This window comes from Plectropomus leopardus, chromosome 22 (genome assembly GCF_008729295.1).
Source record: "Plectropomus leopardus isolate mb chromosome 22, YSFRI_Pleo_2.0, whole genome shotgun sequence".
Lineage (NCBI taxonomy): Eukaryota > Metazoa > Chordata > Actinopteri > Perciformes > Serranidae > Plectropomus > Plectropomus leopardus.
Genome location: NC_056484.1, coordinates 8,859,050 through 8,880,299, shown reverse-complemented (window position 1 = coordinate 8,880,299; position 21,250 = coordinate 8,859,050). Strand labels below are relative to the sequence as shown.

The window sequence follows — 21,250 nt, the reverse complement described above, 5'->3', positions numbered from 1 at the left end:
TTGGTGTGCTCAAAGCCTGGCATGTGATTAGTGGAAACTCTTTGAAGTCTGCATGATCAGATGATATCAACATGTTGAGTTTGTGAGACGACCAAGTCTAATTAGTGGCTCCTCTCCGAGAGCTCTGTGTGTGTGTGTTGTCATTTAGAGAGTGAGCGTGGCACTATTCTTTTCTGTCTCTTATAAAACCCAGACAAGGTAACGACACTGAAGAGAAATCTAAAAAATATTTCTTAGTTATTAAACATCTAAACACGTCAAACACACTGAACTACATTTTGGAATCTCAATTTAATGCAAACTAGTTAAGAAGACAATTCAGTCACTGCTACACTCACACAAAGTATCCTCACAGTGTGTTTGATTATAAGACCAGCTGTTGAAAATGGTTAAATATAACGGATTAATTTATTCATATTTATCTGTGATTGATACATGCCTAATAGGGTCTGAGATCTAACTGAGCCACAAACATCATTTTTTAGAATAACTTACATAATTTCTTTGTCTGTTGTTAAGTATGACAAATATTGAAGTTTAACTTTTCAATCTGGACCATATTTTCCTACGATTTTGTGTCTAAATAACTAATGGGAACAACATTTTTTTAAAATGGGTCCATTATTAACTGAGACGGCTGCAGCTGTGCCGCTGTGAAATGAAGCTGCAGTGTAATGCTATTGAGCAATTGCACAGTGTCAATTTACGTCCTCTGAAAGTGCTTTTTTTCCCACTTAGAGGGTCAATGTTATTCCAATGTGTTGCCAAAGCCACTAGATTCCATTTATATAAACTGTTATTTTATCACAGTGAAACACACTTTATTTTAAATCCACAGAAACACAATAATACTGATAAAAGCCATCTTGGTCGGTGTTTTCATTTATCCACCAATAACCATCTCTAGTTTGGTTGAAATGAACCCTCATGGCACCAAGTTTGATGTGAAAATATGCTGGCTCTATGCAAGCTAAAATGAGTGATTATTTAAGTGAAATCTGGTGTGTTTGGTGAGTGTGACTTGGGGCTGTTTCTCATTAAAAAAAAGGATCGTACTCCCTAACAAAAAGCTTAATCCTCTGTAGGACCCTTTCCATAATGTTGTCAGACACTTAGAATAATAATCCAAGTCTTTTTTGTGACAAAAACGAGCACTTTTAAGTGAACGTGAAGTGACAATGCACAAATTCATTGCTGCTGGTTGCAGCAGTCTCAGTCAACACTGGACTTGTTGTTCCCATTAGTCACTTAGACACAGGAACTTGTGGAAAAACACCAAAGTCACTTCACATATTTCCAGATTTGGTTTAACAGCAGTGATTTATGGTCATTTTCATATTTTGACACTTTCATCAATTGTGCAAGCTCTGTTTGTGGCAAAGGGAAGTGTTACTGCTTTCTACATTTCAGGTTAAAAGGCCAAAAAAACTTAATTTCAGTCACTGGTGCTCTGCTGGTTTCTTATATCTTTCAACTAACTGCTGCTGCCAACTCTGTTCAGTTTCAAAATCTGCTGTAAGTGGAATCACTTGCTGCTCCCTCCTGCTGCTGCTCATGTAAAACAGACCTGTTTCACCGCAGACGTTTTATCTCGTCATGGCAGGAAAAGCACAGGTGCACTTAATAACGATAACGACGGCTCAGACCCCGGAGCTGGCTCCTGCAGCCATCGTTAGTGTTATCAATCACACCTGTGATTGACAGGTCAGAATGACTGCTGTAGAAAAGCTCTATTTAATCTACTGGCTTTCTGGCAAGAAATACAATTGTGTAACTTTTTACGAGTTAGACGAGGGAAGAATTCTGATTTCTCTGCTCCGACTGCTAATTTGTGATTCCTTTCATGTAGTCGTATCAGCTGTGTGTTACTAGTTTACTGCTTGTGTCGTCAGTAATGAGTTAATGTGAGGAGCTGCATTTTGGTGTCTGTTCATTTTTAATCATATGCTGCTACATACAGGGTACCCATTTTCATGGACACAATTTTCAAACTTTTTCATGATTTTTTTAAGGACCCAAAATAAAATTTCCATGACCCCTCTCAACATATAACACAAACAAAACTCCACAGTATACTTTACTCCAAATGTTAAATATATATTCTTATAGAGAACCCCAGGAACAAGCCCTTAAACCTTAAAATCCATTCAACACATGTGGTTCCCTCATGTCAAAAGGATTTGTCATGCTTGATTACTATAGTAGTGAAATATACATATATTGAGCTTTATGGTTTGTTTTAGCATATTTCATATTTGTTTCTTGCCTGTTTTAGTTTCTTCCAATAAGCTCACTGCAAACCTGAGTCTGAAATAGTTGGTGATATTGTATATTGGCTTTGGGGAAGCAAACAACTGCTGTCTCGCACACAGCACACTCACATGGGAAACTCTACGCTTTGACTTCGTCAGTCTCTGCTGTGAGAAGCAGATGGAGGTGTATGTGAGCAGGATTAAAGGCCAAATATCAGCTCTGTATTCACATAAATATACATGCGGGTTGGCGGACTGAATTTACATTGTTGAGAGGCGAAGACTTCTCCCGAGGACATCACACTGCTGACAGCAAAAGTCATGTTTTTATTATGGAAAAAAGATTCACTTTTCTTTACAAAACACAACACTTTTTTTGTAAGCTACACATTTTTCTATAATTTAACCAAACAATCACAATCATCGAAAAACAACTAACATCATTATTTAAGAAGCCCTCTCTGTGTCACAAAGCCGTTCTGTGACAGGAACTACAACCTGATGTCCCTGAGCAGAGAGGAAAAAATAACATTTAAAAAACAAAAAAAAAACCATTTTAATGTAATTGTCATGTTGCCGACTGTAGCCTGTCAATGTGGAGAAATCAGAGAGGGTGGGCTACTGTGACAGTGACGGCACAGTGTTGGCTTTTTCACATAAAACAACATGTATTAATAAATTAAGTTTGATCACATGAAATGATACATCTTTATTTGACACGAGAAACACGACACGTTTCAGTTCTTGCTTGGCACAAGAGGCTTTAAGACTCAGTTCAAGCTTTGGCACCGCTGTGGAGTTTTCTCATGTTCTCTTTTTCATTTTTACAGTCACAAGAATTTATAATGCACCAGGTGCAAACATTTTTCAGTGACTTGGACAACAGAGCGTGAATTAGATATGCATTATGCTTAAACCTGGTGTTTAATTGGTCGGAACAATTTACTACACAGCATTGTGTTTAGTGGGTGGTACCTGAAGATGCCATCGTACTGGCATGCTTTTCAATATTACATATTTACTGTGTTTAGAGTTCAAGGATTCAAGGTTTTAAATTGATTTTTTTAAACTCCACTTATTTAACATTACACTCAAGTGACATTGTCAAACTGACGATGGACAGTTTAAAAAGAAAAAGGATCAACATTGATGCAGCAAAACCAGAGATATCTTCATCTTTTTATTCCGCAAATTCTTTTTTTTTTTCAAAACCTGGTGCCTACATTACCCATGATGCCACCCGACCGACGTCGGTCCAGACAGAGACTTGGGTGTGTTGTGCTAGCAGCAGCTAGCCTCAAACAGAGATGAGGAGTGTGCTACAGAGGTCTCGTAATCTTGCTTCTTTCTAACTTTTTCTTTCTTATTCTTTTAAACGTAGCTTTCAGCTGATTCCAATGACATCACTTTTCTTGCTGTTGTCACACTGACCGTCCCACGGAGTCCGTTCAAACTAAAAAAAACTTTGTATGAAAACAAAACAAATCGTCAAATATTCATATTGAACTGCCAAATCTGATTTGACTTGCATAATTTTGAGTCGAATAAAGCCCTAGTAATTATAGCAGTGGGGTTTGCAGTTTTGGGTTGGGGGGAGAGGTTTGTGTTGACAGGTCGGGTCGGGTAGCGGAACAACTAAATTGGTCATAAGTGTAGCTGGTCTGGCAGGTGTGGTATTGCATGTTGCAGTGCCGGTTTGACAGCGGGTCTTGAAAATCAGATCCGTGCAGCTGCAATGTGCAGCTCCCTCTGCATCCACAAAGGTTTTAGGCTACGGTCATACATTAAAACGTACCTGTGGTACGCTTCTGTTCAGTGACAGCGAAAGGGGGAATAAAACATTTGCTTCTGGTGGCAGATCGTGGAATGGAGTTCAGCTTTGGTGAACTTCAAGCAAACCAATAGCAAACACATGTGTGGAGTAGACACTGATTGCTGCCGTGATTAACCAGTCGAAATCGTACGATTTTAGCCAAGAAAAATCCAAACTGCCCTCCAAGAGAGATACTGCCTGCCTGGCAGAAAGTCAGAAGACAGACAGGGAGAAAAAGAAAATGGTATCAAGTTAGCTTTCAGTGTGTGTCAAATCCAGGACTGTCCACAATCAGAACGAATATAGCCTCGGCAGTCGATGATCACTCGCCCGCTGTCACTCATGTGTGACTATATTCTTATACAGCTTCTTTCACATATGCAGTTGTACTGTAGACTTTGACGCTTAAAAATGTTCCCATTTAGCATAAACCAGCTGACATTATTCATCCATCAGTGCCAAAACTTCAAAACCCATTCTGCAGAAATTATTCAATAGTTTTGCTACATTCTTCAAATTAAGTGCTTTAAAACATACCAAAGTTCTTAATGATAGTGAAATAATAATCCTTTGTCTCAACATTTTTTTTCTTTTTGCAGTTTAACTTTGCAGTTATTTGCCTTAGCTTTCAGTGCATCATTTAACATCTGAGCATTGCTTTCTAAAATTTAACAATAAAGGCGACATTATTTGTTTGAGCCACCATGCAGCACTGGTGGTGACGTATTATTGGGTACAACTCTTGAACCCTTGGAACCCAAACATGCCAAACCTCAAACTGTCCTCCATAAGATCCACAGGCCACGACTCTGCAGAATTTGTCCTTCCTGTCTTGTAGAGAGGGCTTTGAGCCTTCAGCGCTGTCCTGCTTCGTTCTCTGGAGGACACACTGCGTCATCATAATGGGAACAGCGCGGTGACTCTCTCAGTTCAAAGGTCGCTCCTCTGCATCCCGAGGCCATGCTTTAATCCTGAGTCCCTGCCTCTCCATGATGTTCCACAGCTTACGCAGGTTGGACTGAGTGATGACGTCATCGGGCTTGAGCTGGAGTGCACGCAGGTAGTTGGCCTCCGCTTCGGGAAGTTTCCCGTTCAGGTGAAGGATGGCACCGAGGTTCATCAGAGCAGCCGGGTACTAGGGGAGAGCAAGGACACCGTGGGGAGAGGAGAAATAGTGGTGGAAAATAATTATAGTGTGTTGTGAGGACTTACAGGATTACTGTATTTGTGGCAACTGTGTCAATCTTAAATTTATCTGTCTGGGCAAACTAATTTAAACTTGCCCTTCTTAGATCTATGTTTGACACAGACAGCTATGTGAAACATACATGCATTTTAGGGAGCTTGCCAGGTTTTTATGGACAGTGGATTAAGGCAAATGCTTTCGTGAAATTTGCTTAAGGCTTAGAAAATCAAATATGCATTAAATTAGCCCTAATGCAATCCCACGGCACAGAAGCAGGCAAAGACAAGAGGGTGTCCTTTGATAGTAACACGGTGAACAAAAAGGTGTGTAACATTTAGAGGGATTTAGTAAAATCTAGCAATGAGGATAGCAGATTACAACCAGCTAAAACTTATTCTGGTAAGGGTTCCTTCAGTGTTCACTGTTTTTATCAGGAGCCAAATTATCTGCAGAGGTCTCTTCCTTTCCAAAATAATGGACAAGGTGATCAAAATCTGTAAAAACACTGAATAAAACAGGTTGTGTTTTTAAGATGCATTTATCATGGAGGGGCTGCTAACTATGGTAGCTGAAGCATAAATGCTAAAAATCGAAAGCACAAGGACACAAAAGGCCCAAGAGCCAGTGTTTGGTTTGCCCTGTGTGGGCTACTGTAGAGACATCGCCAGTATTTCAGCAAACTTTCCTTTTTTTCTGTTCAACTAACCATGTTTTATCATTCTGCGTCCCCTCTCTAAATTCAGAAGTTTTTGGGGGTAATGAATGCAGCGCATTGTTTTTCCTCAGCAGCAGTTTGTAGAGTTTGAGTCACAGGGTGCATAACTGCATAACTCATCTGTAGACGAGAACCTGCTTCCTATGTAGATATAAATGGGTCATTCTAGGGTAATAAAAACACTTCTTATCCTCAGGTGATTATACATGAAATAAAACATTCTCATTTACAATCCATTCTTAAAATGTATCCCCCTAAATCCTACAGAGTAGTATTTTTATGATGTAAATGAACAAACCCATCTAGAGGTGTCTTTCTGGAGTCCGCTTTAATAAAATACCATCTTTTGAGGTTGCAGAGTGAAACCATCTGGCCCTGAATAGTGTACCAGTCGTGGAAATCTACTAAATCCAGGTCATAGAAATGACTCTAAGAAAGTCATAACTAACAAACACACCCAAATCTCATCCTAAAAGTCATCGGCACCTCATCCCCCAGACCTGGCCTCCTTCCCAGGCCCGCGTCCTTGCTGCATGACATATGGTTAGCAACTTGGCAACTACTTCACAGATTTTCTCTCCCCAAACACAACTGTTCGCCTTTCTTAGCGCTGATATTTCACCCGTTTACATTCCACTTTTCAAGCAGTGTTAAAAGACGAGCCTTGGGATTGGGAGCTTGTTTTTCTCACCTAATGTAACAAATGAACGCTTACGGAACTGGAATATTTCAAGTAGTGGCCCCGGAAGACGCTGGAGAATTAATTAATTAAAGCAGTTTTACAGAGAGAGGAGCTACAGTGCAGTACTTTTTCAGTGGGTTTGTTTTTCTCACTGAGTGCAACAAATTTATGTATGAAGCTGTTATATTTCAAAGTGCTTCAGACCCTTGTTCTGCTTTTTGTACCGCTGAGGAACTCTGTGAGACGACGAGACACGCTAAGCTAGATAAATGAGGATCCCTTTTGCCATTTTAAACAATCGGGTGATATGCAATACACACAGACAGGGCTAAATCATTAGAAATGGAGCCTTGCTTGTGTTCTGTGTACAGGAAGGCAGACACAGAGCAGTTCAGTAAATCCCTTTTTGCCTTTCTTTTGACTGAAACAATTATTTCTGAAGCTGGGTTGGTCTTGCTGCAGTGATTAAATGGATATAAGCTCTTGACCTTCAGCAGGTTGGATATACAGTATTTTTCAGATACCATCTGCCTGTGATCTCCAGCTTTTGAGTGCACCCTGCCCTATGAGCTACAGTGAACCATTACTTAAAATCCCTTCCAGATAGTAGAATTATTGCCTCCTGGTTGTATGCTTCCACGAACCAGTCAAGTTGAAGTTTTAATCAATGTCTGTGAAAACATGGATGCTTGAGGAAGGGCCAGAAAAGCATTTTTGCAGACTTTTGACCTTTCTGACAGAAACTGTTACCACTTCATAATTTTATCCTTTTAGATATTAGAATAATTAGCATTTGAATTCTTGAGTTATGGCAAAAACCATGTTTTCTGAGTTCACAGTGACTTCAACCTTTGACATTGTTCACTGTTGACTCCAAGTGAATGTTTGTGCCAAATTTTAGGAAATTTCTCGAGGCTCTCTTGAAATAATATTTTAACAGGAATGAAACACGTGTGACATATTCAAGGTCAACATGACCTTAATCTATGACCACTAAGATGTAGTCAGTTCATCTTTGAGTCCAACTGAAGGTTTGTGACAAAAAAAATACCTCAAGGTTTTCTTGAGATATTGAGTTCACAAGAACAAATAAGGTCACAATGACCTTGACCTTTGACTTATGACCACACAAATCTATTCAGATCATCACTTAGTCCAAGTGGATGTTTTTGCCAAATTTGGAGAAAGTCCCTCAAAGCATTCTTGAGATATTGCGTTCACAAGAATGGGACAGAGGAACGAGTGGACAACTTGAAAATGTAATGGCCAAGGCTGTTGCCAGTGCAGATGCGTCTGCCTCGAATAATAATTTGTGTCCGATTTGTTATTTTCCAAGAAAAAAAGTTTAATTAAGTTGTTAACATTTTTAAAACTGCATGTGGTATTTGTACTTCTGTAAAAAATCCAAAATCTACGAATATGCACATACTGTCGCTGCTGCACTTGCTTTTACCATGGTACCCTCAGATATGACTAATTATCCAAGTGTGAAATATTAAGGATTACAACTTTAACACCTACATACCTACATACTTTCGGAATTAGGCTCACCATTTTCCACAGCCAGTGAATATAGCATTCTGCTCGCAGTACAGCGTGATATTTGTGATGAAACTCTATCTGTGTGGTATAAATAAACCTTTTCAGTGTACTTGTGTGCTGTATGAAAAAACACTTCTTGCACTTTTCTCTGGAGGCACAATCTTTGACTTTCTTAACACGTATTGCCAGAGCTGAATCTTTCATGACCTGAGAGCTACTGGATTAGGCTGATATTTGAGAGACTGTCATTTACTAAGCAGACGTGTGCAGGGAAAATGTCAAAGACAAGAGGCGCTTTACTTGTGACAAATGACAAGAGACGCCCTCAGCGTGTCTGAATCTGCACATGAATGCTTCCTGACTATGAATTATGATGACTGTGACTTGCAGGTAGCTCATTTTTTACAGGATAAAATATGAACACAGTAAGATGGACAGCCAGTAGCCTTTTCTTCTCCTCTATGGTTTATAGGGTTTAAGGCTTAAACAGGAGACCTTATCTAAAAAGGGGCTGATGCTTTAAAGTAGTGATTCTCAGAGAAGCTCAACTAATAAAAACGTAAAAGCATGATTTTTGGTAAGAGCCGACAATTTTGAAGAGTGTGAAGCAATGTTTTCAACTTATGCTTTGACGAAAGGTGTCAGTCGCATATTTAATTTATTAAACATACATTAATTTATTGATCCACTCTCAGTTGGTCTGTGAGTGGCAGATTCCCGTCTCTTGCTTCAGAGAGCTAGGAAACGAAATCAATTCATTGAATAAATACAAACACAATATATTTCTTCCTGTGGATCTGGCATCCACTACAACTGCTGTGGTTCAGTAAATATCTGCTATCAGACAGCCTGCCGACAGCAGTTTTTGGTTTCTGCATTTAACAACAGTGAAATTATATTAAAAAACTGTTTACAAACCCTCACACAACTTGTGCAGTATAATCCAAGTCACATTTCTCCAGTTGTATGCTCAGTAGTTCAAAAACATATGAATTTTAGTGAAAAAGTTAACTATTTAAAACTGAATTAAAGTTAAACTCATCTATGCTCTCTTCAATGCCAGACTCCATTGAACATGTGAGCTGCTGGTCTACAACTGTGTTTGTTGTTTTTAAGAGTTAGTTTGGATTCACCAAAGTCAAACAATAGCAAAAACAAACTGATCGAGGGAGGGATAGACTGGCAGCTCCCATGTTCAAAGGTTTAAGCAAAAATGAATAAAATTGGAAGTATTGCACGTACAGCTGGGTGAATGAAACTTGGATTCTACTGCACAAGTCTGAGGGTTTGTAAATGGAGGTTTTTATATAGTTTTGCTGCTGTTTAACACGGACCCCCGTGATTTCAGTTCATAAAGAACTTTCTCAGTTTTTGGATTCTTCTTTCACTGGAGGCATGCAAGAAAAAAGAAAGGCGTCTTCCTGACTACAGCATAAAACGGAATGAGTATTTTTTGAAATTGCATTCAGTTTAATTTCAATTCAACTGAATACATTTGGAGTATCAGGACTGGAGTCGATGAAGGGGTGCTTGAGTTCATGTGACAGCGCTGTGGGGAAACGCTGCTGTAAAGGGCGGGGCATTGTAACACTAGTTACCTCAGTGAAGGGCATGAAGATGAAAGTCTAACGCTCTCTACTGACTGAAGTGGCAACATAATTCATAAAGCATACTAACATGACAAATGACTGCAGGAAGCTCCTTCTAGGTCGTCTGAAAACACAGGAAGTTAAGTTACCCCTTCCATACCAGTCCACGCACCCTTTTCCTTTGAAGTGACTGATTAATATGTGGCAGAAACAGCATATAATAGCCTCCAAACCTTCTCAACCGCATGTGCTGACATCGAGAGACACGATATCCCTCAAGGCTTTGTCTGTTAAACTATACTGTGATGATCGAGTATTTACTCAGAAGCTGAATGTGTGAGTTCAATAACAGCCGACGGTAACCACTAAACTCTTCTCTCTTTGGGATTTTTATGTTTGCATAAGCACATTGAAGCTGCAGATCTCTGCCATGAACAGGACACAGTTTCCATTTTATATTCTCTGTTTGCCAGGAACAACAGCACTCTAATATAGTGTCAGAATGATGGGTAACACGTAGCGTGTTGTAAATTGAATTTACGGTGCAGGCGTGTGTGTGCATTTCCATGATAAGTGCTAACAGGCCCACCAGTCCAGGTACTTACATCTGGTCTGAGGCTGGCTGCACGCTCATACTGCCTCTCTGCTGCCTCATTAAGACTGGCCTGTCTGAAGAGAACAAGAACAGAGAAAAACAAAGAGTAAGACTGTGACATATCACTGTTTATATTAATAATATTGTACCAATACAAATGACTGATAATTGTATTCATTCATAATTGTACAGCTAATCATATGAGTGAATGTAAATTGCTTCAGTGGTGATTTTATTGCAAAATTTTCATTTCAATAGTCAGATTTGTTGCACGTTGAAAGGAGTAGATTATTTTTGTGGGAGTTACTGAATATTGAGCAATTTGAGCACCACAAGCCAAGTTACATCTAGTTTCATTATAGAGGAGAGAAGGCAGACATCTCGACGGCAGATATCTGCAACACTTGTCAACTCACATCAAAACAATCTAAACTGATAAATAGCAGTACAGGTAGGAGAAAAAAATGTATTATTGGGTGCATATTCCTGTTAGCATCAGCAGATATTCAGATATATCACAGAAATGTTTTTTCCCTTACGATTTTGGCTTTTTAACCTCATAAATTCATCTTGGGATCCTTTGAAGGGGTCCCGATCTCCGGGTTGGGAAAGCTTTCAACTCTGTTTTTTTTTTCCTTCTCCCAAAATTGGCTTGATTTACCAAAACACATGTAGAGAACAGAATAAGCAACTCAAAAAGAAATTATTAAAATTAGCAAATTTGTTGGAAAAAAGATAAGAGAATGACCAGAAAAATAGCAAAAAATAAATGTAAATAAATAAAATAAAAATGAGGAAATGGACTGAAATTAAGTGCTGATGTACAAACACATACACATATTTCTGTAACATAATTTTAAATATAAAATTATAATCATGAAAAACTTTTTCTGGACATTTTCCTCAATTTGGTAAACCCCAAAACATCTCTAATATTTTTTTCTCTCCCCTTTAAAATAACCAACACATTTTCAGGTCATTTTCTCATTACCTTTCCCTATTTTTTCTCACTTTGCAGGGGAATCTCTTGCCAAGTTACTCATTGCAATTGTTTTTAGGAAAAAGTTTTTCCCCAGGTTTCAAAGGTTTCCATGTGAACACAACACAAGAAAACTGATGTTGACCCAGTTTTCAAATGGTTAATTAACAGAAAAGGAAAATAACATAATTTTGTACGTTGCCTTTAGTGTGTAATCACTTGGCTCCCAGTAAACACCTTTACCTCTGAACAATAAACTCTGAGGGAATTCTGACTGGGAGTTCACGCTTGGCACGTGGAAGAAGTTTTAGCTGTTTGCAATCTGCAATCCTCATCGCATGATACTACTAAATCCTACACTGTCTCTTTAAAGCCCAACATTCAAATCTTTATTGACTCTCCAGCACTTGACCAAACCAAACAAAGACCAAGGAAGCACGCTATATGATGATGCTGATACAACAGTCAGTTATGAACTCCAGTGAACCTCGATAAAGTGTTGCATATTTTACTTGAGTCACACTCATAAATATTAATTACCATGTCGGGAAAGGATGGTTTCCTTGACTTTATTAACTTTGGCACAGCAAAGTCCGGTTTCATGTACTCTTTGGATAAAATCGTACGTATGGAGGAGATTAACTGTTGCCATTTTATGAACCTAGCTATAACATGGAAGAGAGGGCTGTGTCATGCAGTGTTTCTGGCATTATAAAAACATCCACTGCTCTTCATGTGATAAATGAGAAGGAAGGCATAAAGGACAGTGAGTTAATCATCATCTTAAAGTAACAGAGCAAATCAAAGCCCCAACACATTATCACAGTTATTACATAGTTTAGAAATTAATCAGCTGCACAGATCATTGTTTCCTCATAATTTTATTAGCAAACTCAACATTGCTGCAGTTGAGGAAGGATCTGTACCATCCGCTGGCTATTATGTGACAATATGGACTCATTAGTTTATTCAGTCTCTGAATACTAAAAAGTCCATGTTTTGCATTTGATGAGGAACACCTTTGTCTGCAGGAACAACGTGTGACATAAATTTGGCATTAACTACTGTTAGAAATGTATTACAAATTGTCCTTAAGCATTTGGTATCTGCAGAGTAAAAAGTTTAGATGTGAAACTATTGTTAATAAGTAATAATAATCCTGGGGAAGTTGATCATTTGCCAAGGGAGCAGTGTTTAGGGTTTTGTGGCATCTAGCGATGAAGACTAAAGATTGCAACCAGCTGAAACTTCTCCTGTGTGTCGAGCGTGAACTCCCAGTTAGATTTTCTTCAGTGTTTGCTGAAGTATCTGCTTTCGGAGAAATCACATACCAGATAACCAATAACAGCGGATTGCTTCAATGACATGAAGGGCGAGATCAACCAAAGCATTTAATACTTTGAAAGCAGACGCCTTTCATGTAAACCTTTGAACTCTGAGGAAATTGGCGTGATTTCTTTGAAAATGTGGGAAAAGAGGCAATTAGTAACTTGGTAAGAAATGTTTCACGAATTGCAAGAGAGAAAAAATTTTAATAATTTTTAGAAAGATAGGAAAAAATGTCTAGAAAAAATTGGAGGAAAACAATATTAATCTTACAGAATTCTTATAATTTGTCTCTTGTTTTTATTTTTACTTTTTAAAATTTATTTTGTTCTTTTTGTTTGTGCATTTGTGTGGGGTTTTTTTACTTACTAATTTTGAGGCAATTTTCTTGTACTTTTAAAAAATTATTTCCGATTTTTATTTGTTTTTCTCTTTCTTTGCTCATTGCGTTCTTCTCATGTTTTTTGAGAGAAATAAAGCCAATCTGCTCAGGTTTCAAAAGGTTAAAGAAAAACCTTCCGTCAAACTGGATTATCGGGTCATTTTTTTAATCCTGGTTTTTCTCAGTCAATATTTGCAGCTCACCTTTGTAATCAGTGGAAATGTTTTAAATCTAGCTAATGACAGGCATGTGTCACATTTGTTAAATCTTAATCCTAATTGATGTGGATTTATGTCACAGTCACTCTCAGCTGAAAATAACCAGTTAAATAACCAGAATACGGCAAAATGATCTGTCATTTAGATTTACTCTTTCATTTCCAAAAGCAACCCTTAGCCAAACCCAGAGACTTTCAACTTTTTACAAATCCTCTGTGGTGTTGCACTTAGATGGATGCTTGAGAGCAGTAATGACTTTCCCAGATATGTAGAGCAAAAAGGAATGAAGGCACATCGCTCCAATATTTCCTTGGGTTGCAGGGAATAGAATTTGCAGTCCCTTTTGACACGTTTTAAGACTTACACGCTGTCTGTGCACGTGCTTGCCAAACTTTGAGGGAAAAATTCTCCAATGGCTTTTTTACAAGCCTTGGACCGAAACATCACTATGATGGACCGAGACTGCACTGCTGTTTATATATGTAATACATAATAGCTTTTATGGCAGCTATTTCCATAGAGAGGACATTTACTATTCTATAACACTGGTATAATTTATATTTCGAAGATGATTGTTAAATGGCAGTGGTAAAGAATAAACCCACAAATGGTGAAGCGGCACAGCAGCAAACTCTGTAAATACAGGAGTTCAAAAACCTCAACATTTCTTGACATGTACAGTCGCTCAATTTTCTGTTCTGTATGCTTTTTCAAGAAGGGAAACTCCACTCGCAAGTTGTTGTATGTCGGCGGTTTAGCAAACCTGAGCATGTGAGCAGCACTGAAGACCACATCAAACTCTGAGCTGTCCAGCTCCGCAGCTCTCTCTGCCATCTCCGCCGCCTCGCCAAGACGAGACTGCTCCAACAGAAACTGACCTGGAAAGATGGGCAGACAGAGGAGGTGCACTTATTTCTAAAGGGTAGGAAAAGTTCTGTTTAGTGCTCTTTTAGCCGTGCTAATGGTATGGCGTCATGGATGGTAACGTCGTTGGCCGGTCGGTCAACCATTTTGGTCCAGACTCGACCACTACTGGATGAATTACGATGCATTATATATTGATGTTCCTCCAAGGATAAACCCAAATGGCAATCCCTGACTTTTATTCTAGGGCCACCAGGAGGTTGACATTTTTGGTTTTTCATAAACTATACTGACAACTATCAGATAAACTTTGGCTCCATATTCAAGACCTGCAGGTTGTTGCTTGATTCCAACAGGATTGTCACCACGGAGTTTGATAATGTAATTACTTTACCTTTAAGACCTCCAGCAGGTCATAGTTTTCACTAAAACCAGTATTATCCACCATCTCCTGGATTGCTATAGCATGTTTTACAGATATTTAAATTCCTACATGATAAATGACCATGACTTTGGTGATTCCCTGACTTTCCCTCTAATACCATCAGGAGGTAGACAACTTTGGTATTATTTAATTGTTGACAACTGTTAAATATCTGCACTAAATTTCACAGCAGCTCATGCGTGGCCCCCTCTTGATGAACCACAATATCTAATGGATTCCCTGAACTTTCATCTAGCGCCATCATTAGGTCAAAATACACTGATCAGCAAATGTCAGCATGCTTACATGCCAAACTAAGACGGTAAACATGGCAAACAATATAGTGGCAAAAAAAACATTAGCATTGTGAGCAAACTGATAGAAGTGGTATAAGGGGCCAGGAAAGACTGAGGAATGCTTGCAGTGAAGCTCCATCAGACAAAGATGGAGATGGGTGGCGAGACAAAGAAAGATGAATGGAGGCAGTGAAAGATAAGAGTGCCACAGGAAATGCAACAAGGAGGCAGAGACAGCGGGAGAAAAGTGAGACGGTGAAAGGATTGTTGTTTTGCTCAGCTCAGTGGCGTTTGAGAACACAGATGAGACAGAGGTATTTCATGCGTTTTCCTGTGGGAGTCTGGCCACCTGGCGCGGCACCCACAAGTGCCTGCCTCAGCGGCTATAAATTAACTGCCGAGCTCAGCCGCAGATGTTACTAAATGTAGGAAGAGGGGGATGTGGGGAGGCTTCATTGAGGTGTTGACTTTTCTTGTGCTGAACTGCATTCCAAAAACATGCCATTAGACACCAAGCAGACTGTTTAGAAGTGGGTCATATGAGGGACAGTTTGCAGTAAAATGAGTTACTGTGAACAATGGCAGGAAAGGGGGGCGCTGTCTTAGCTATCACCCTCTGTGTCCTTGCTTCCTTGTGCTCTCTCATATGTGTGTTTCCGTGTTGCATCCGCTGTCTTAAAATGTGGACAGATACCATCACTCCTTGCACACTCACACCTGGAGCTCATCCAGTAAACCCAGGAGAGCCAAAGCAGCCAGATTTGAGATAACTGAGGGGACCGGCCCAAATAAACATCACCTATAGCAAGAAGCTACAAGATAACATTGGAAAAAAGAAAATATCCAGATAGGCAGAGAGGGAGAAAAAGAGTGTAAGGGGAAACAGCTTGGTCCAAAGACAGCAATGCACCGCTCGCTGGGGAGCAAACTAAACCCGAACCTCGAGATATCCAGCGCAGAGAAAGCAACAGGAGGAACGGAGAGAGATAAGGAAGAGGAGAAAGGGACAACGCACAATAGTGCTTTCAGGACAGATTTCATTTCCTACGAATATCCTGAAGATAGCGACACGGAGCAGCGGGGTGCCTGTTTCTGCAAGCTGATATGAAACTGCATTAACAGCAGCACAGGCGGAAAGTGGTATCATGTTTTACTCTCTGTAACAAATGGTAAACAGTGTACTCTGATCCTGTCTCCTCACTCAGCTAAACACGGCATACATGGCTGTTTGTATGTGTGTTTGCACCATCTGCAGCACCTCAAACTGCTCCAGCAGCACTGATACCAAGAGTAAATGACAGTGCATTTCCATAAATCTCTTACTTTGGTGCAGGGATTTCTAAAACATGAGATTTTTTTGGACAAATTATAAAACTAGTATTACTGCCTTGCGATTGTATGCCTCCTCGAACTAGTCAAGTTGCATTTTCAGTTTACATTCATGTCTATGAAAACATGGATGCTTCACATACATCTTCACCCAGGCAGCACAGAAGATCTGTACAACAGCACAGTTTCAGGGAGGGCACCCAAGGTTAGTGTCCCCAATTTATTATCTCACAAAATGTCTCCCCTTCTGCTCCTGACTTATGACACTGAGTAATGGCCAGGTAAGTGTTTTTGCAGAACACGATGATGTCACAGTTGACCTTTGACCTCTTGGATATATAATGTCACTCCATCATTTTATCCCAGTAGACATTTGTGTAAAATCTTGTCATAATCAGCAAACTGCCCTTAGACATTTGAATGCCAAGTTCTGATCAGTTTGTCCTTCAGTTCAAGTGGATGTTTGTGCCAAATTTGAGGAAATTCCCTTAAGGCCTTCTTATAATATTGTGTTCATGAAATTTAGATGGATGCAAGGTCACAGTGACCTTGACCTTTTGATCACCAAATTCTAATCAGGTCATTGTTGAGTCCTAGTGGACATTTGCGTCGAATTTAAAGAAATTTCCTCAAGGTGTTTTTGAGATACTGCGCTCGCGAGAATGAGATGGATGGGGTCACAGTGACCTTGACCACTGACCATCAAAATGGAATCAGTTCATCGTTGAGCCTAAGTAAATGTTTGTGCCAAATTTGAAGAAAATCCGTCTGTGAGATATATCATGTTCAAGATCATGAGACAGATGTGAGGTCACAAAAATCTTATCAGTTTATTGTTGAGTCCAAGGAAACGCTTGTGCCAAATTTGAACAAATTCATGTGAGTTGTTTTTGAGATATCACGTTCACAAGAATGACACAAACGAGGTCACAGTGACATCTGAACACTAAAATCTAATAAATTCGTTATTGAGTTCGAGTGAATGTTTGTGCCAAATTTGAAGAAATTACCTCAAGCTGTTCTTAATATGTATTGTGTTCATGGAAATCGGAAAACAAACAGGCAATCCGAAAACAATACCTCTGGTCACAGCCATCGCTTACGTAAAGGCATGAAAACAGCTGGATATGTGAACTTCCACATGATTACCAAAACTCCTATCAGGTTACATAAGCTATGAGCTTGGATCCGGTGTGGTTTACGACATGAGTTGTATGAGGAGGAGTGTGTCTAATGACTCTGGGTGCGAGGGTGACACTACAAAGTATAGGTCTTGGATGAAAGAGTCTAAAAAGCCTTGCCTAATAATCATTCTGAGTACAGCTTACTGCAGCAAAGCCTGATCATTACAGCAAAGCCTACAAGGGCTGCATGGCAGAGGTTTGGATTATAGGCAATCAGGCATGCTACAGTTGTTAAAAAAAGGCTTTAAATTATATTCTATATAGCTCTGTCAACCACAGAGCGACATTTTTAAGGATAGAGGAATCCATATTTTTATGATTCTAATGTTTCAACCAGGCTTTGCTGAAAATGTTTGCCATTTCTAGAAGGGAAACCTTTGATGTTCTTACCATAGTGCATGTAGCAGTTCCCTTTTGTCGGGTCAAGCTGAATAGCTCTCAGATAGTACTTCTCTGCTTCTGTCTTCTGCCCCTAAAAGAAAAAGGAAGGAGATCATTGATTTAAAGTTTATTTTTGGTGAAAAGTTTGTTTTTTGTTATACATGTAATATTTTTAACATCAGAGATTCGAAATCAGCAGTTGGAGACCCCTCAGCTGTTTTGAAGCCTTGAGGTTGGCATTTTGACTGTCAACAACATGGCTTTTGGAGCCATAAGTGGCATATTTGGACAGTAGGGTGGAGCTGTGGAGAGGCGAGAGGTGGATATGACTGAGACCACAAGGACACCTCTGTGGTATTGACTTGTCATTCACAAGGTAGCCCCGGCCTAGAGCATGCCCTGCTTTATTATCTCTTTTACTCTAAATGGGACCATAATTTCTAAGAAGAATTTCACTTCTATACAATTGGACCTTATTTTGCAACCAGTGGAGTTCTGTAGGAAGAATGCAGGTTCAAGGCACTAAAGCATTAGCTTATACATGTGTGTGTGTGTGTATATATATATATATACTGTATATATGAAGGTTTTTGGTTTTTGTTCAAGGGCATACGAAAACATGTTGAGCAAGCAATATCAGAGGTCAAATAATCAGCCCGTTTTGAAGAAGCACATTGTTAGTGGGCACTGCTGTAGTGCAACATAAAACGTGCATGAATGTCTTATATCCCAAATGCAAACACAGACACATAGCTACAAAACCTCCCTCCATTTAACTGTATCTGCTTTGAGTTATTTTAGTGCGCCGACATGCATCGGTTGAGGCGAGGTAACAGCAGGAAACTGATGCTCATAAAGAATACGGTACCCCACCTTCCATGCATAACCTTTGCTTAACCAAGGCATGCGTGTGTGTGTGTGTACCTGCAACCCAACTGAGAAACATACAGCCTCTATGTGCATGAGGCTTAGTTACTCCTCCCCTTTTGTTTCATGCTTCAGCACTGATTGCTTCCATATTGCCAAAGGACTTGCCATGCAAGAAGAACTGAGAGGCCTATTAGGTCTGCTTCATTAGCTTTCTCCCATGCCCGCAATCTCTCTCAATGAATGAGCGAATGTCGGTGCTTCAATGGCTTATTTCACATTTTCTTTGCCGCTTTTCTCTTCACATTCAATTAACCCTTTTCCCCGGACATCCATCAGAACTGAGAGTAGAGCATTTGAGTCCAGTTCGGTTGGCAGAAGTTGTCATTGAAGAGATTTATAAAAGTTTTCAGGTCAGTGTTAATTACGTTTTTGAAGCAACTATCAGAGGACAATTTTGTGGCGTTTGTATTCATCAGTTTTCACATTACTGAGTGGTCTTTCACAGTGAGAGGCTAAAATGTATATTAAAACACAGAGTTCAAATTCATAAATCATCTTAGTGTTGACTGACCACAACTTTTTACCACACCCCTCTGACTCCAGCAAGAGATCTCTGACAGACAGCAGGGCTCTAATATTACACTTGACCAATTCGTAAGTACTTTGACCTTTGCGAGAATGAGCCAAATTAGTGGCTTTAGGAGATGCACTTGTTATTTGCTGATGGATGAGGATGTGTGCAAGACTATCAGGTTCCAGCTTTATTATTATTACTATGTGGATTTAACCCTTTTAAAAGCAGGAGCTTTTAAAAGGGTTAAATCTCTCTTTCTTTGCTACTTTTTTTATGTGTTTTTTGTGTAACTTTTTACTAATCTCTTACTAATTTTTGGGCCATTTCTTGTTAAGGTTTCAAAGAATGAAGAAGGGGGAGATGGACACTTTGAAAGTTGACACGAAGTAAGAAAAACAGCACTACAGCAAAGATTGGGGTGAACCACAGTACAAGACTTCAGTTTGACCTTTCCTCCCCATGTCTGCATTGTCGACTGACTCCGTCAGGACAGCCAAAAATGTAGCTGATGGACTGATTCAATAAGGAAGGAGAGTAATTGCATTATAAGCCTGTCCACTGGCCCATTGTCCAGGGTCCATCCAATCTCCTGTTCCTTAAGCCCTGTAGTAGTGGAGGGGGCCTCTCTGAGAGTGAAGGGCCCTGCATGGATCTGCAGCCCTGAGCCTCAGGGAGCACAGCAGATGTCCAGCCACACTGGGCGACTCGAATCTGAACCTGTGCTTTACTGTACGTGTGTTTGTGTGTGTGCTATGTATATCTTCAAATCTTTCACAAAGACAGGAAATGATCAGAACGAAGGTTTAAAGCCTGTGAGGGTTGCAGCTGCAAGTATGTCAGACACTGCAGGTTGGTTTCCTCAGCACCCGGGCTGTGGAAGGGGGGAGGTCAAACGTGTATAGAAGGGTTGCAGAGGGCACACAGTTCAACTCCCACATGTAAACTTGACTCAGCTGTGAACACATCTGTTGTCACATAAATGTGTTTGTGTTTTGGTGGGATGGGAGAGGTGGTAGGAGGATAGGAAGTGAGTTTGTCTTGCAGAAAGAAACAAGTCAATCGCCAGAAAAAAACTGAATCTCACGAACATTTAAATGTTATTATGTAGCTGATATGTTAAAATGTTACGCTTCAACAATGTTGTGGTCAATGTGTGATTAAGTTAAGGCACAAAAAACCCTTGGTTATGGTATCCCATAAGCATACTATCCCAGTAGGAAATGCAGCAATAGGTCTCTTAAAAAACAATGTCATTCTGTTGCAAAATCCCCTCACAACGCACCTTGGTAAAAACAAACGCTTTTCAATGCACTTTACAATGCACATCCTCCATCTCCTCCACCTAATGATGCCAAGTCATCTCATACATTACATCACTCTAGAAACGCTGATAGCATTCATATAAAACATGCAAATGTAAAATATGCATGGTTTGCAGAAAATGTTCAATGCCAACATTTTCCTCTGGCGACCGGGCTGGCAAGAAAACAAAACATTAAAAGGGCAAGGTAACATTTAGGAAAGTTGGGCAAACTTTTGTGCCCTTGATGTCTTCTAACACTCATCCACACAGTGAGAGACAGAAAAAAAGCAGACAATCTGGAAGTCATCCAATCACAGAGGGATATCTTTCATCCACACCAGACAAACTCCCAACGTCTGTGACCTTCAGACGTGAATTTATGCAGCTCCTATTTGGCGGCCTTTTAAGCTATTTGGCATCAGTTCTGGATCAGGGGCGATCCAAGGCCACCCAAAAAGCATTTATGGTTTCTATAATTTCGTCTTTCACACTGTGATCCCCTATTCATCCAACCAGTAGCTCTGGAGGTCAAACACTATATTCATGAATGCATCACAGTCCCTCTTGCTGACTTCTGATCAGGGAGGGAATGTTTGTTTGGCATGCATCTTTCACAGTCAGGAGCTCACACCTCATAACAATTATCACTGTTCTCCAGGCTCTGCAGGGGAATCAATAGTTTGGGTTCGCCTTGCTCCCATAAATCACTCAATATGCATTATTCATCGCTCCACTCTGCCACTTCA

At 39.8% G+C, this 21,250-nt stretch overlaps 1 protein-coding gene across 1 annotated transcript in view; it reads right to left on the bottom strand.

The window, feature by feature from the left end:
- Positions 1–2,653: 2,653 nt before the first annotated feature.
- Positions 2,654–21,250, bottom strand: part of tmtc2a (transmembrane O-mannosyltransferase targeting cadherins 2a) — a 72,164-nt gene continuing 53,567 nt past the window's right edge. Inside the window, 5 exon segments of the mRNA XM_042511279.1 lie at positions 2,654–5,031; positions 5,033–5,200; positions 10,385–10,448; positions 14,043–14,157; positions 17,767–17,848. Of these exon segments, the coding sequence (XP_042367213.1) occupies positions 4,996–5,031; positions 5,033–5,200; positions 10,385–10,448; positions 14,043–14,157; positions 17,767–17,848 (465 nt within the window). The 3' untranslated portion in view covers positions 2,654–4,995.